At 39.7% G+C, this 13,951-nt stretch overlaps 1 protein-coding gene across 2 annotated transcripts in view; it reads right to left on the bottom strand.

Annotated features, from left to right (window-relative positions):
• Positions 1 to 13,951, bottom strand: part of adcy5 (adenylate cyclase 5) — a 97,080-nt gene that overhangs the window by 27,129 nt on the left and 56,000 nt on the right. For both annotated transcript variants that reach the window (XM_082507339.1, XM_082507340.1), the window contains exons 4-7: positions 9,684 to 9,795; positions 5,270 to 5,397; positions 2,775 to 2,933; positions 1,710 to 1,851 (exon numbers count right to left, since the gene is read on the bottom strand). In XM_082507339.1, the coding sequence (XP_082363465.1) occupies positions 1,710 to 1,851; positions 2,775 to 2,933; positions 5,270 to 5,397; positions 9,684 to 9,795 (541 nt within the window). The remainder of the gene's footprint in view (positions 1 to 1,709; positions 1,852 to 2,774; positions 2,934 to 5,269; positions 5,398 to 9,683; positions 9,796 to 13,951) is intronic.

The raw sequence follows: 13,951 nt of genomic DNA, 5'->3' as shown, positions 1-13,951 counted from the left end.
TAGGAAGTAGCTGTGTCAAGCTAAGCGTGTCCAGTGCTGAATGATTTTATTTGGTTGATGTAGGTTTGTTTGTCTGACACTATCTGAGGATGGGGGAACATAAAATAAACCCTCTTTTTACGGTATTCCCAGAGTATTTAAATGCAAAAATAAGCACACTCCTTGTGGAAAGCCTTCCTGTTACAGCTGCAACGGTTGGTCCACATCATATTTAAACCCTATGGATTAAGAAAGGAAAATATGAAGGCAGATGAGCAAATCCTTATAGCAACGTTGAATGTCACATGACTTTCTCTGTGTTTGGTCACAGTTGATTATTGGAAATGTTTTAGATTAGCCCTTGCTAACTCTGATACATTTATAACAATGCACATCATCCTTGTTAATAATAAACAAGTAAAATAAGAAAAAATAAAAGAAATGAACAGGGGAAGTCAGCAAATTTGTAAGCAGATGATGATAAGGATGAAGGGCAGGGGAGGAAAAGAGAGCCTCATTTTTCATTATGCCTCTTTGTAGCATAACAGCCGCTACTTTGGTACAAAGAGGTGTGTGTGTGTGTGTGGATGCTGGAGTTCGAGCCAGGAGTGGTGGGATCATGATGTGAATGGCTTCACCGACAAAGATTTCATCCAAATATTTCAAATGTCGAGGGCCACTTTTAACTACGTCCGACAGCCAATTTCAACGAGACTCTCGTGGCAAGACATTCAGATGAGGCGGCTGATGTAACAGTTACATGACCTGGACTGACATCACACAGGAGACAAAACCATATTATATTTTTCCACACATGGAAGTGGCCCAGGTCAAATATATATCAGAAAAATATCAGAGGGTAATCTTCTCCTAAATGCAGAAGAAGTAAAAACATCCACCAAGTGTAAAACTGTTACACTGATGAAAAATATTCCTTTTCTCCTTCTGGTGTTGTGTTAAAAGCTGGTTTCCTGAGATGGTAATCTCTAGTCATTTTATTTCTTTTTACTTTTATTTCTAGATCTGCATCCTGGCTTTAGGATGTATTCACAAAAAAAAATAAAGAAAAGATAAAAGTAACCAAAATAATTAGACTGCACAATCTTCCTTCTGTCTCCCAGCAATGAGCAGCAAAATAAGAAGACAATATCACTTCACATGATATGCTATCTATAGTCGCAGCTTGTGATGATGCTGGAGGACAGACAGCTGATAAAAGTCTGGTCATAAACAAACTTGAGCTCACGCAGCGAAGCAGAGACGAACTCACTCTTGGATGAAACAGATTCCCGGTTTATAACACAGACGATAAAACGATCAGTTTTTCAGATTCTGTGATCTAGAGAAATGTCACATACGGTGATTCAGTGGAATTCTGGGATGTTACATTATACTTTTTCAACCTTGACAGACGTGTGCTGTTGACCCTTGACCTCATCTTTAAATCGTGTCAGGCTAATTTATTATATTATATAGGTCAACAATGGGTTTCCTTGAAATTTAAAATTATTATTGAAAAATTCTGCAGCTACTAAATGTCAAACAGGAGTAAAAAGACATAAGAGCCATAAGAATAAACAATAATGTGTCCCACTATAAGCCATAAATTACAGCTCACAGAGTTTCTTTTCTGCCCCCTCGTGTTTAATAATCAGTTAATGCCACTTTAAATCACTTTAATGTATTTTTGATGTATATAGTTGTACTATAAACAGTAATAAGTGAAATACCCTTTTCTGACTGCAGCCCACAATGAGGTAGGTTTCTATGTTGTGCTTCTTCAGGTAGGCATTTCTTTCTCCTCCTGTTCCCGGTTCCACATCATAGTCCCCATTCAGGTAATTCAGAGTGGCTTTAGTTATATGGATGCGCCTAAAATGAGAACCACACACACACACACACACACATTGATTATTCAGACACTGTATATTCATATCTACAACTCTGTGGGCTGTTAAATATAACAGTTTTAGCAAAATTGGTTACAACTCTATTTGGCAAACCCAGCTTTTGTTGATAGTGGAAAATATAAAACATTAAATGTTTAAATTGAGATATTTTAAACGTGAAAAATATTAGCACATTTTTCATTAAACATCTCAAAATAAGTTGGAGCGGGGGAAACAAAAACGCTGAAAATGTAAGTGTTACTAAAAAGCAACAGCTGGTTATCAAAGAACATCTTCAGAGTTTCTCAGAAGTGAGGATGAGCAAAGCTTCAGCGATGTGCAATAAGTTGTAACCATGAAATCACTGCATGGGCTTAGGAGGCATTGTTACTCGTCCCATTGATACATGCTTGCTAAAGTGTTTTTACGCAAAGAAGAAGCCACATATGATCATCCAGAAACACTGCTGTCTTCTCTTAAAAATGTACTGAGACGAAATGGAAAACTGTTCTGTGGTTGGGTGAATCAAAATTTGAAATTCTCTTAGGAAAACAGTGACACCACATCCTCTCGGCTAAAGAGGAGAGGAACCCTCCACCTTGTTATCAGCACTCAGTTCCAAATACTTAATCTCTGCCGGTAAAACTCCAGCTGGTCCTCCTCAGTTCCCAGACGGTTGTTAAAAGAAGAGGGGATGCTACACAAGTGGTAAATGTTTTTAGACGTTTTGCTCCTAACAAATGTTAAATGAACTAATACTTTGGCACATGCCACATTTTCTCAACATAAACAGGTTTATCACATTTGCAGATGATTCAATTATTTTTCTTCTTTAAGTTTTACACAACATCCCAACTTTTTTTAGAGTAGGGCAGTCTGAACTTGAATATCATTGGAGAGACATACCCTGCTTTGCCCCCAGCTTCCATCTGATTTGCTAGCGTGACATCGTTGGACCAGACATCAAACTGCCACTTCCTGAGCCCCAGCACCCCACAGTGCACTCTGCCACTGTGGATGCCCACTCGCATGTTGACGTTTACCCCAGTCACCTCCCGTACCAGCCTGCAAATAAAAACAGATAGCATTTTTAAGAGATAATTTACAAGTTAAGCTTTTTCGTCACCAGTGTGTTGATGTTAGGGTATCCCAGGGATCACCTTTTTTTCCAGTGCATCTTATATCTCTGCTTTTGCTTGCAAGCAACTTCCTGTTTCATCATTTTAATCCCTACATGCATACCGGATCGTTTTGACAGAGTTGTCCGTAAACTCATAAATGTCCATATATGTCATCCAACACTTTGGGAATCATAACTTTCATAAACGAATGCCTGCATAAAACTGAAATCCAGGTTACATGCTACGAAGAAAATGGAAATTATGTGATTTGGGTGAAATTGCTCTTTAACAGCAAATGTATTTCATTTTTCTGCAACAAGAAGGACAACCACAGACATTTAGCCTAATCTGAGGATTATTAATCTGACTCAACAATAATCATCTTAAAAACTGACAGAGAATATTTCTGACTGTGAAGTTGCAAAGAGGCACTGACAACAGCTGACAACATGGTCACAAACTGTTTTTAATGGTTTCTGGAAATAAAGTGATGTTATTCATTACTACTTTCATATGTGGCAAAGTACAGGGTGGGCCATTTATATGGATACACCGTAATAACATGGGAATGGTTGGTGATATTAAAGTTCTGTTTGTGGCACATTAGTATATGTGAGGGGGCAAACTCCTCAAGATGGGCCGTGACCATGGTGGCCATTTAGAAGTCGGCCATCTTGGATACAACTTTTGTTTCTTCAATAGGAAGAGGGCCATGTGACACATCAAACTTATTGGTAATGTCACAAGAAAAACAATGGTGTGCTTGGTTTCAATGTAACTTTATTCTGTCATGAGTTATTTACAAGTTTCTCTTTGTTCACAGCCATTGACATGTCGAAGAGGTTAACACGTGAGGAGCGGATCGAAATCGTGTTGATATCTGGTGAACGCAGTAACCGGGTCATTGCAGCAGATTTCAATGCAAGACACCCTACGAGACCACCCATCTCCCATGCTACAGTCAGCAAACTGCTTGCTAAGTTTCGTGAAACTGGTTCAGTGTTGGATTTGCCAAAATGTGGACGCAAGAAAACTGTCACTAATGAAGAAACATCAGTGGCTGTCTTAGCTTCATTCAGCAAGAGTCCACAGCGTAGCACTCGCCGCATGTCACTGGAGACTGGCATTAGTCGAACATCCCTTCGGCGGATATTAGCTACTCACAAATGGCTCCCTTACAAACTCCAGCTACTGCAGCATCTCAACGAGGATGACCCAGATCGGCCACAGAATTTGCAGAATGGGCAAAACAAAAATTGGAACAGGACCCTCAGTTCACGCAGAAGATTTTGTTCAGTGATGAGGCAAACTTTTATGTGAATGGTGAAGTTAACAAACAAAACCACCGCTATTGGTCTGACACTAACCCACATTGGATGGATCCCTCCAAGACTGCTGGAACAACAAAAGAGATGGTTTGGTGTGGTATATGGGGTACAACGATAGTGGGTCCATTCTTCATCAATGGAAACCTCAAGGCCACTGGATATTTGAAATTGCTACAAGATGATGTGTTTCCCTCTTTATGCACTGAAGCTGGCACGTTCCCTGAGTTCTTCCAGCAAGATGGTGCACCACCACATTATGGGTGCCAGGTCCGAGCATTCCTAGATGAACAGTTTCCTGGAAAGGGGATTGGTCGTCGTGGGCCAGTTGAATGGCCCCCAAGGTCTCCTAATCTGACCCCCTTAGACTTTTATCTTTGGGGTCATCTGAAGGCAATAGTCTATGGTGTGAAGATACGAGATGTGCAGCACCTGAAACTACGGATACTGGATGGCTGTGCTGGCATTTCTCCTGTGGTGCTGCTATCAGTGTGTGAAGAGTGGGAGAAGAGGGTTGCATTGACAATCCAACCCAATGGGCAGCACATTGAACACATTTTATAAGTGGTCAGAAACTTGTAAATAACTCTTCTTGTGACATTACCAATAAGTTTGATGTGTCACATGGCCCTCTTCCTATTGAAAAAACAAAAGTTGTATCCAAGATGGCCGACTTCTAAATGGCCACCATGGTCACCACCCATCTTGAGGAGTTTGCCCCCTCACATATACTAATGTGCCACAGACAGGACTTAAATATCAGCAACCATTCCCATGTTATTACGGTGTATCCATATAAGTGGCCCACCCTGTATATGGAACATCAAATATAACTAAAACTGCATCTGGAAATCATCCATTTATTCATTTGCCCCACCTCTGTCTGCTATGTGCACATATTTAAGCATTTTAATTACAGCCACAGATGCCTTGTTACAGTCAGGGGGCAACTTACGAGATAGCCTCTATCATGTCCAGCCCCATCTCCACACAGCAGTGGGCGTGGTCGGCCCTCGCCTCCGGCAGACCAGACACGCAGTAGTAGCAGTCTCCCAAAATCTTGATCCGCAGACAGTGGTTCTCCTGTCACGGGAAGCATGAGCACAAGAAAGAGCAACTTACTGGAGAGGTATCCTAGAAAATAAAGATGTTATTGCAATGGGTTTTAGAGTTACTTCACTTTTATGCAATTCACCGATGGTGGGAGACCTTTGGGAGCCAGTGAAACAAAGACACACAGCTATAACTGGATCCACCTTATGATATCCTCTCTTCATCTTTCACCTTACTATAGTATCTTGCAATTCAGTGGACAAAATACCTCAGTAGTTTCCAACTAAATCAAGTAGACAGAACTGAGGTAAGACAGGCCAAATCATATGACTGATAAATTATAACAAATAACAAAAGACTTCCTTTCCTGCTGTTGAATAAACTAATGATTTTTAAAGTTATTGTTGCACTGATAGAATAATTTCCTACCTAATCCTAAATATAAAACTTTTTACCAGAGTTCAGCTCAATGTTTTGTTTGTATATTCATGAACTTATTAGAAGCTATGAAAACTTGGTACTCAATTTCTTCATCCCCTTACTGGGACTTGTGCATTATTATAAATGTGATCTATTTTTCATTAGTGAAACAAAAACTGACAAAATCAATGTGATCAAACTAATAAAATCCCAAAAGTTCATCTTTTAGACATCTTTAGAATTTGGACAGCACGGCTAAAAAAAAGTCCACCAGCTGTTTCCTGTGACCGCTAACTGCACAGTGATGATTTTGTTTGTTTCTTTTGACATTCAACAGTCATCTTTAAATCATTCCACTGGATTTAGATCAAGATCAGATTTTCCACAAATTATCCTTTTCTTTCTCTTGATTTGTTAAGCTTTGGGTGATGGCCTGCTGCCCTGACAGAATAAATAAATAAATAAAAATAAAAATCTTAATATCAGTTTGCTTTCATGTGATTGGAACTCCCCGAGGAAAGAAATTAGCCTCAAACCATGATGACCCTTCCTCTATGCTTTACACTTTCGAAGATTTTGTTTGTAGTTTGTAAATCTGCCCAACTATCTTTTATACATTTGTGATGTGATGATACCAAAATGTTTTAGTACACATTTCTGATGGTGTTTGGCTTTTAGTCCTTGTTTCTGTTTTTCTCCCCTGCTTCCCCTACAATACTATGTAAAGTTCACGCCAAGATTTTTAGAGCTAAAACTAAACAAAACAATGAAACTAGATGAAAGAAGAAATAGCCTGAGATTGAGAATTTTTTTCTTTTGGCAAAACTTATTGTAACAACTTGCCTGACAAGTTTTTGATCCACATGTTTATTGAGACCATTACTGAGACTAGGAGTCAGTTGCTTTCAAAAAATTATCTATTTGTCATTCCAACACTTATGTCAATTTTCCTAAATTCTCTTTTATTAAATGAATGCAGAAATCCTGGTATTCCACAGAGTTCAGAAACTAGGATTTCCACAATAACCAAGTATAGATGCCTCACATTTGCCTTAAAACTTTTAACTTTTAGAATCATTTAACAGTGTGTGTGTTTGTTTCTGTGTGCGCATGTGTTTGTCTGTTGATCCTAAAGGCATAGGAGAATATAGTGTCTCGTGATGGCCACCTGAGTATCGCTCTAGCACATGGGACTGAGAAACTACAATGAGCTCCACTGTGTAAGAAGCACAGAAAGAGAATACGTGCGGCTGTGTGTGTCTTTGTGTGTTTGCAGAGACACAAGGTACCTCTGGCATGGACCTAAAAGTGTCAGTTGCAACCTGTCTGGTATATAATGCCGTTATTGGCGTTTCACTATGAAATATTAATTAGCTTTTCACCTTTTAGAAACAAATGGTATATATTGAGGTTTAGCTGAAAAAACAAAGATGTTTTTGTCTAAGAAAAAAGAAAAATCAATGTTCCTGAATGTGCGTCTATGAAACTGCGGTTCAGACATAAAACAGATGTTATGGTGTGCTTTCTAAACACTGGAACTCTGCGCTCACGTCTGTGTTCACAGCAGCATTCACTATGTATTTAATGACCTTTTCCAGCTGCCTCTAAGGTTACTTTACTAATTCCTGGTGTCTAAATACTGTGGACTACACATACATGCAGTTCTTGCACCTGTAACCAAACTGACCAAATCGATAATGATTTTCAGGCCAGCTGCAGAAAAGTATGAGTATTCAGTCTTTGTTAGAACTTGCCCGCACCGGCAGCATCAAAGATGATGCTTTTCTCTGAAAGCTTCATTCATTTTTAATGGAACACTGTGATCACTGAGCACGAGGGCTGCAGTTGCATTTGATTTGTTCTGAGTTTTCTGTATCAGGACCTCCTTTGTCTCCACGCGCTTAGAAATATTGTGGTGAATGCAGACCTGGAAAATAAGAACTATGCTGTTAAGCGCTATACCACCAATATTTTAGTAATACATTAACCAGAGAATGTATGAGTGTCCTACTGCATCGTTGGGGACACTTTGGGGAAGCTGGGAAATTTTGAAACTTTTGCTTTCACAGTATTTAAACAGTGGAGGAAATAATGATTTGATCCCCCGCTGAAGTTTGCTTGCTTACAAATAAATAAACAGTCTCTAATTTTTGTTGTAGTTTCATTTTCATAGAGAGTGACAGAATATCAACCAAAAATCCAGAAAAAAAGTACATTATATAAAATAAGTATTTGATCCCCAAGCAAAACTTGGTGGAGAAATCCTTGTTGACAAGCACAGCAGTCAGACATTTCTTGTAGTTGGTCGCCAAGTTTGCACAGAGGACGGTTTTTGGCTGACTCCTTTTTACAGAAATATTCTAAATCCTTTAAATTTCTTGGTTGCTGCTTGGCAACTGGAAGCTTTAGCTCCACAATTTACTTTAGTACTGAGGTCTGAAGACTCGCTCGGCCACCCTATGACCATCTTTAGCCACTCCACTGTTGCCATGGTACGCTTTGAGTCACTTTGGGTCATGCTGGAAGACTCATCCACGACCCATCTTCAGTGTTCTCATCCAAGATTTTACGGTACATGGCCCTGTCCGCTGGGCCCTCCGTGCGATGACGTCGTCCTGTATTCTTAGCAGGAAAAACAGTACAAAGCATAATGTTTCCACCTCTGTGCTTGACTGTGGGGATAGTGTTCTGTGGGTCATATTCAGCATTTCTCTTGCTGCAAACACAGTGGGTCAGGTTGATGCTGAAGAGCTCGATTTTGATTTAATCTGACAGCAGCACTTTCACCTTTTGTTGAGACTGAGGGATTTTCTGGTTGATATTCTGTCTACTCAAATATAATGGGCTGTTCCTTTCTTTGTCAGTGACCAAACTTATCCCAAAAATGATTTCCTCCTCTTTGTATATCATTCTTTTACTGCATTACTGAAATGATCCACTTTCACAAATGTAGTTTTGTACTTCAGGATAATGAAATTGGAGTCAGGTTTGTCTGACCACTAACAAATATCAGATAAAAGAATAAGGGCAAATATTTTCAGAATTAACACCCACTGGGCCTTTCGTTACACAGACATTTTTCCCCTGACCTCACATGCATCTCTTTTTCATACCTTAGCTCCTCTTTCTTACAGAGAATGCGAGCAAGAAGTGCACAGAGGAATCAAACAATGAAAAAGCCCCAGCTCCAACGGCAGCTTCAGGGGCCTCAGTTATTTTTATGTCCAAGTGTAGCATTTGTATGAGACATCCTTAGATGAAAACTACATATCCTCTCATCGCTTCTTGTCTCCTTAAAGCGAAATGAATAGAAGGTCCTGTCTGATTGCCGAGAAGAAATGAATTAGCCGTTAATTAATATCAGTGCTTTTCTAAGTTCTTTACTGTTTTCAGATTTGTAATTTGGATACATTTAAACTGTCCTCAAAATGAAAGAAACTTTTTTCTTTTATCATACCTATAGGAAGTGTGCATTGATGCATTTATCTGTCCTGCTATATTTTACATTTTTATTCTTCATATTTTGCAACAACACAGGCAGGAGCTGTTTAAGGCTATCACCCAGATTACACGGCTATCTTTCCTCTCTGTGTTGTTTACACATAAAAACCTGCAGGTCAGTGTCTGTTTAGTCAGAGGTGAGGGTGAGCTAAACACACACAAACAGACGACGAGACATCAGATGAGACGAAGCACTTTGGCTGCATTCACCAACAATCAGGCAATGAGCCCCACTGTGGGTTCAGCTTTGTAGGACCTTACATATTATATATATATTATACTTCCATGTATGCTTGCACACGTTTCCAATGAATCACTGCAGCTATTTCTCATTTTCCTATCAAAAGACTTTTGCACAGCTCTTTACATATACATGCAAGCGATTACATCCTTACCGCTGCCAACTTGTCAAAGCGGGCGAACAGTTCATTGAGAGTCATCACCAGCTCCTGTGCTGTGCACTGCGATGCCAGACTGGTGAAACCCTCAATGTCCGCAAATAAGATGCTGCAGAAAGAAACACAAAGACAAAAGAGACAGAATTCATTCAGAAAAGCCTTTTTCTCATTCCCTGAATTCTCTATACTGAAGTGATTTCCCTGCTGACCACACTTTTACCTGAAGAGGCAGAAAAACAAGATACTGCATGCTAACAAAAATGAGCAAAGGGTATCTTTGAGTACTACTTTTCACATCCCTGTGATGAACTTCACTACAAAGTATAAATCCACGGAAATCCAGTGAAAGCTAAAATAATTCTTCTCTGGAGATATGTGGAAATGTTTTTGCAAACCACTAATGGCTTGTAAAGACTTGCAGGGTGACTGAAACAAATATCAACTATGTGTATGTCAAACATGTTGATGAGACTATGAAAGTATGCTCAATTCAGCTGTCAGGATGTAGGCTGGAAACAGGAATGAAATACAAAAGCAGGAGCGACAGGAGTACGCTTGTTCACGTAGCATTTGGAAAGCATAATTTTAGCTCTACTGCACCCTCCTCGAGGCTGCCATTGTAGCTACGACACTGTCGCTTTGCTGCTGCTCCACGTGTGATCTAAATAAGCTCTTATTGTTTGAACAAGTCAGAGGACTACCGGGAATCAAATCTCTGTGCCACCGGTGGCAAGGTCAGCATTATTCAGGACAAATCCCAAACTGATTTGGGATTGTGGGAATAATCTATTCCCACAGTGCAATCAGCACTGTGGGAATAGATTATCCTAAAAACAACTCCATGTTTGATTTCTAGCAGCTCGGGCCAGCATGACTTCAAGCCTTCTGAGCCCACATGTTCCATCCACAGTTCAATGAGTGTGACACTAAAATGCCCACAGGAGCGTGAGCGTGACCACTGGCGTCAGCCGTGTTCAGCGTATACCACACCTCTAGACAAATTGTCAGCTGTGGCGCTGAAGAGGATAAGCAAGTGTTGATGACAGACGGAAAGCAGTTTCGCAGCTTGGGTAAGAGCTTCTGTCTGTGTTTCAGTGTGACTCTAGTTCAACAGCATGAGTCTTTTATGTGTTATAAATAGTTGGTGGACAGCAACTGAGCTGTCATTGAGACAAAAGGTTCTATATATCAGTTTATGATTGGATAAGTTAGACGATAAAGTCATTTCACAACAAGTTTTCAAACTACACAGATGATGTGGCTACTAATAAAGCTCTGTAAGACTACACTCTGTTTACTTATATGCAATTCAAAATATGTGCCAATGTTGTTTTTACTGAATTCACAAAGAAAAGTAATACAAAGCGTTCAAATGAATTGATGGAGATGGAGACGAGAGATTTCAAGATGTACCTTGGAGCCACTGATGCAGATGAAAGGTGTGAGACTGCGGCTGAGGGGGCTTTGCACAGTCATGTGTAATACAATGGCTTTAATCTGGAGTTTAAACGAGGTCTGTGCAAAGTGTGTGTGTTTGCATGTGCGTTTGTGAGAGAGAGAGAGTGTCTAATACATGTGGAGTAACTCTGAGCTTGCGAAAAGTTAGCTGGGAACAAGGTAAGATGATACAGCACAGGCCTTTCTGCGATTGAGGCATTTACTCTACTGACACTGGCACAACAGCGGGGCTGATGATCTCACCAGGCTGAACCACTGAAAGAAACAAGGACAAAGAGGCCAGGCTGGCAGATAGAGGCAGTAATAGGCTCGGCTTTAGCTCTGGGAGACAGCGAGATTGGCCTCACGTACACTCAGATAAAAGCCACGAAAAAGGCTTGTGAATGGCTGAAGTTGTTCTGTGAAACATCGTAACCCACAGAAAGTCTTGTTTCACGCTTGACATTTCTTTCTTCAATGAGTGTAGTTATTCTCTGATGTCCTCATGGGGTGAAACATGTGATGAACTTCATTACTCAAACTAAGGGGATGAGACCGTGCCTCGTGTGCTGCAAAAAACAATACTGCTTAGCAGGGTTTTTCTTGCAGCAGCTGTAACAAACACTCACTTAAGCTTAAAAAATACAACACATCTATCTCCTGCTTTAATCTAGGAGGGGAGGTGGGTGAACAGGCATGAACAGATTTTAGTGGATATAAATAGTTTTTATTCAGAGATTTTTTTATTTTTTATTATGACAGTCGTTCCCAATTTAATGCAAAGATAAACCTTGAAGGACAGCCTGGAATTTGCAGAGCTCAAAAAACCAAGTCCTGCAGGGCCTCTCAAATTCATTTTTATCCTTTTTTATGCTTTCTTTATAAGTGATTTAAGAACTGTTTTCTTTGCCTTCGCCTCAACAAGAAAAATATGAAAAATAAGAAAGAATAAAAGGATGCACACTGTGTTTTTCTTACCCGCTCCGAAAAGATGATTTCTGATTGATCCAAACTGCAACGTTTGAAGCTGACCTTTGCAGCACATCACTGCACTACGCTGCTTTTATTGCAATATAAACATGCAGTGTAATGTACACTTTATGACACACATGGGCTTGAGCCAGCTAATAACGCCCTGAAAGGAAAGCTAAACTAATCTTCTGTTAAAAATATCTGACTGAAATATGAAAAATCTGGCTAAAATCTGATGTTAGAAAATATTAGAGGAAGTGTTAAATGTTTAAAAAAAAAAACAGCCCCATATGGCATAACAGGTTTTTCACTCCAGAAAAAGGAGATGCTAATATTTAAAGTCGTTATAAAAACAAATTGTTACTTCAGTATGTACAGTCACTTACTACACTTGTAAACACCTGTTTAAATAATGCTCACAAAGGACTGTTTAAGAGAAGAAATCATATTTGGCATACATGTTTACATCCTGTATGTCAGAGAGTTCACTTTACTTAGTTTCCAAATCTTCATTTCACAGCAGAGGACTGGAAAACAACTTGTGCTGTAAGTCATGGTCAGGTGGGGAATAAAGACCTCAGATTAATCCTATAATTTATTAGAACATGTGTCATTACATTATGATAAAACTGTGCTGCCGTACCAAATGCACAGAGCCTAAAGGAACATCACAGTGCAGAAAAATGTGGTTAAAAAGTAAAGGCAGATTAATGCGAGATCATTCAAGGTCGTTCATTCTCGAGAAATTGTTTTTTTCATACTTATCTGTGAATATTCATGTTTTCTTCAGTCATTGATTCACAGGTAGACTCCATATTCCTGACATATTTCAATGTGTTTTATCAAATACATTCTAATGTAAACTTCAATTCACTCATTTTATATCATTTTTAACTTTTGCCTTTTTGCCTCTGATATAATCACAATCACGTACAAGTTCATACATTGTCTGCAGCGATCCGATATTCAGCTGTGCAACAACACCAGCAGGCAAGAAGCGTTGTCATTGTTTCACATTATGAGGAGCAGATTTAATCACTTCCCCGACTATGTACAATTAGCTTTTCAAATTAAGACCCTCCAGGAAGGAGAAGAGGATGCTATAAATAAAGAAATGTTTTAGACCAAACAAGCTCACATGAATCTCACAGGGTAAGTGGCTGTTACACAGGCGAAAGAACATGGTGTGTTTGTACAGTATGCCAAGACTGGCCCTGTGGTTGCTTTGAGGTGAGTGTATTTCGGGTATGTGAAATTCATTTTGTCTAAGCGTTATACCAGTTTGTTTTTGTTTTGTTTTTTGTCCAGGGTTCACATGCTACCTTTTTCTCTTGACTGCTCATATGTCAAGAGCGCTAACGTGTTCTAATGAACTCCAGCTCCAAAATTCCTAAATTTACTCAATTTGGGTCTTAGGCTGCAAAGGATTAAGAGTTCCCTCTCTGGGGTACACATTTCTGAGAATAATTGATTGCTTTCGGTGAACTGTTGCATGGGAGGTGAAGTGAAACCAGACACTTGACCGATGTGTCTGGACTCAGCACAGGTCTATCTAATTGGGCAGTGACGGTTAATGAAGGAAAGCGGGTGACTGTGGGATGGAAGAAAGAAAGACAGGAAAGTCTGACATGTGCTACAGGTTTTAAAGTTATAACCAGGGGTGCACATAAGTGGTCCGCAGGTAAATAAAAGTCGCGCACCAGATAAGAAGTTGCAACGCACGTTTGCGTACATATAAAAGGCACTGTTTTTGTCCGCTAGAGTAGGATTTTCACGGCATATTCTGCATCACATCTCTGTGCGTTCATCATTTGTTTGAAGCCAGCTCACCTCCTGCAACCACTTTTCCGAGAATA

Source organism: Aulonocara stuartgranti (assembly GCF_965226115.1).
Source record: "Aulonocara stuartgranti genome assembly, chromosome: 16".
NCBI classification, from domain to species: domain Eukaryota; kingdom Metazoa; phylum Chordata; class Actinopteri; order Cichliformes; family Cichlidae; genus Aulonocara; species Aulonocara stuartgranti.
Note: the sequence above shows the minus strand (reverse complement) of the source record. Positions and strands in the feature narration are given on the sequence as shown.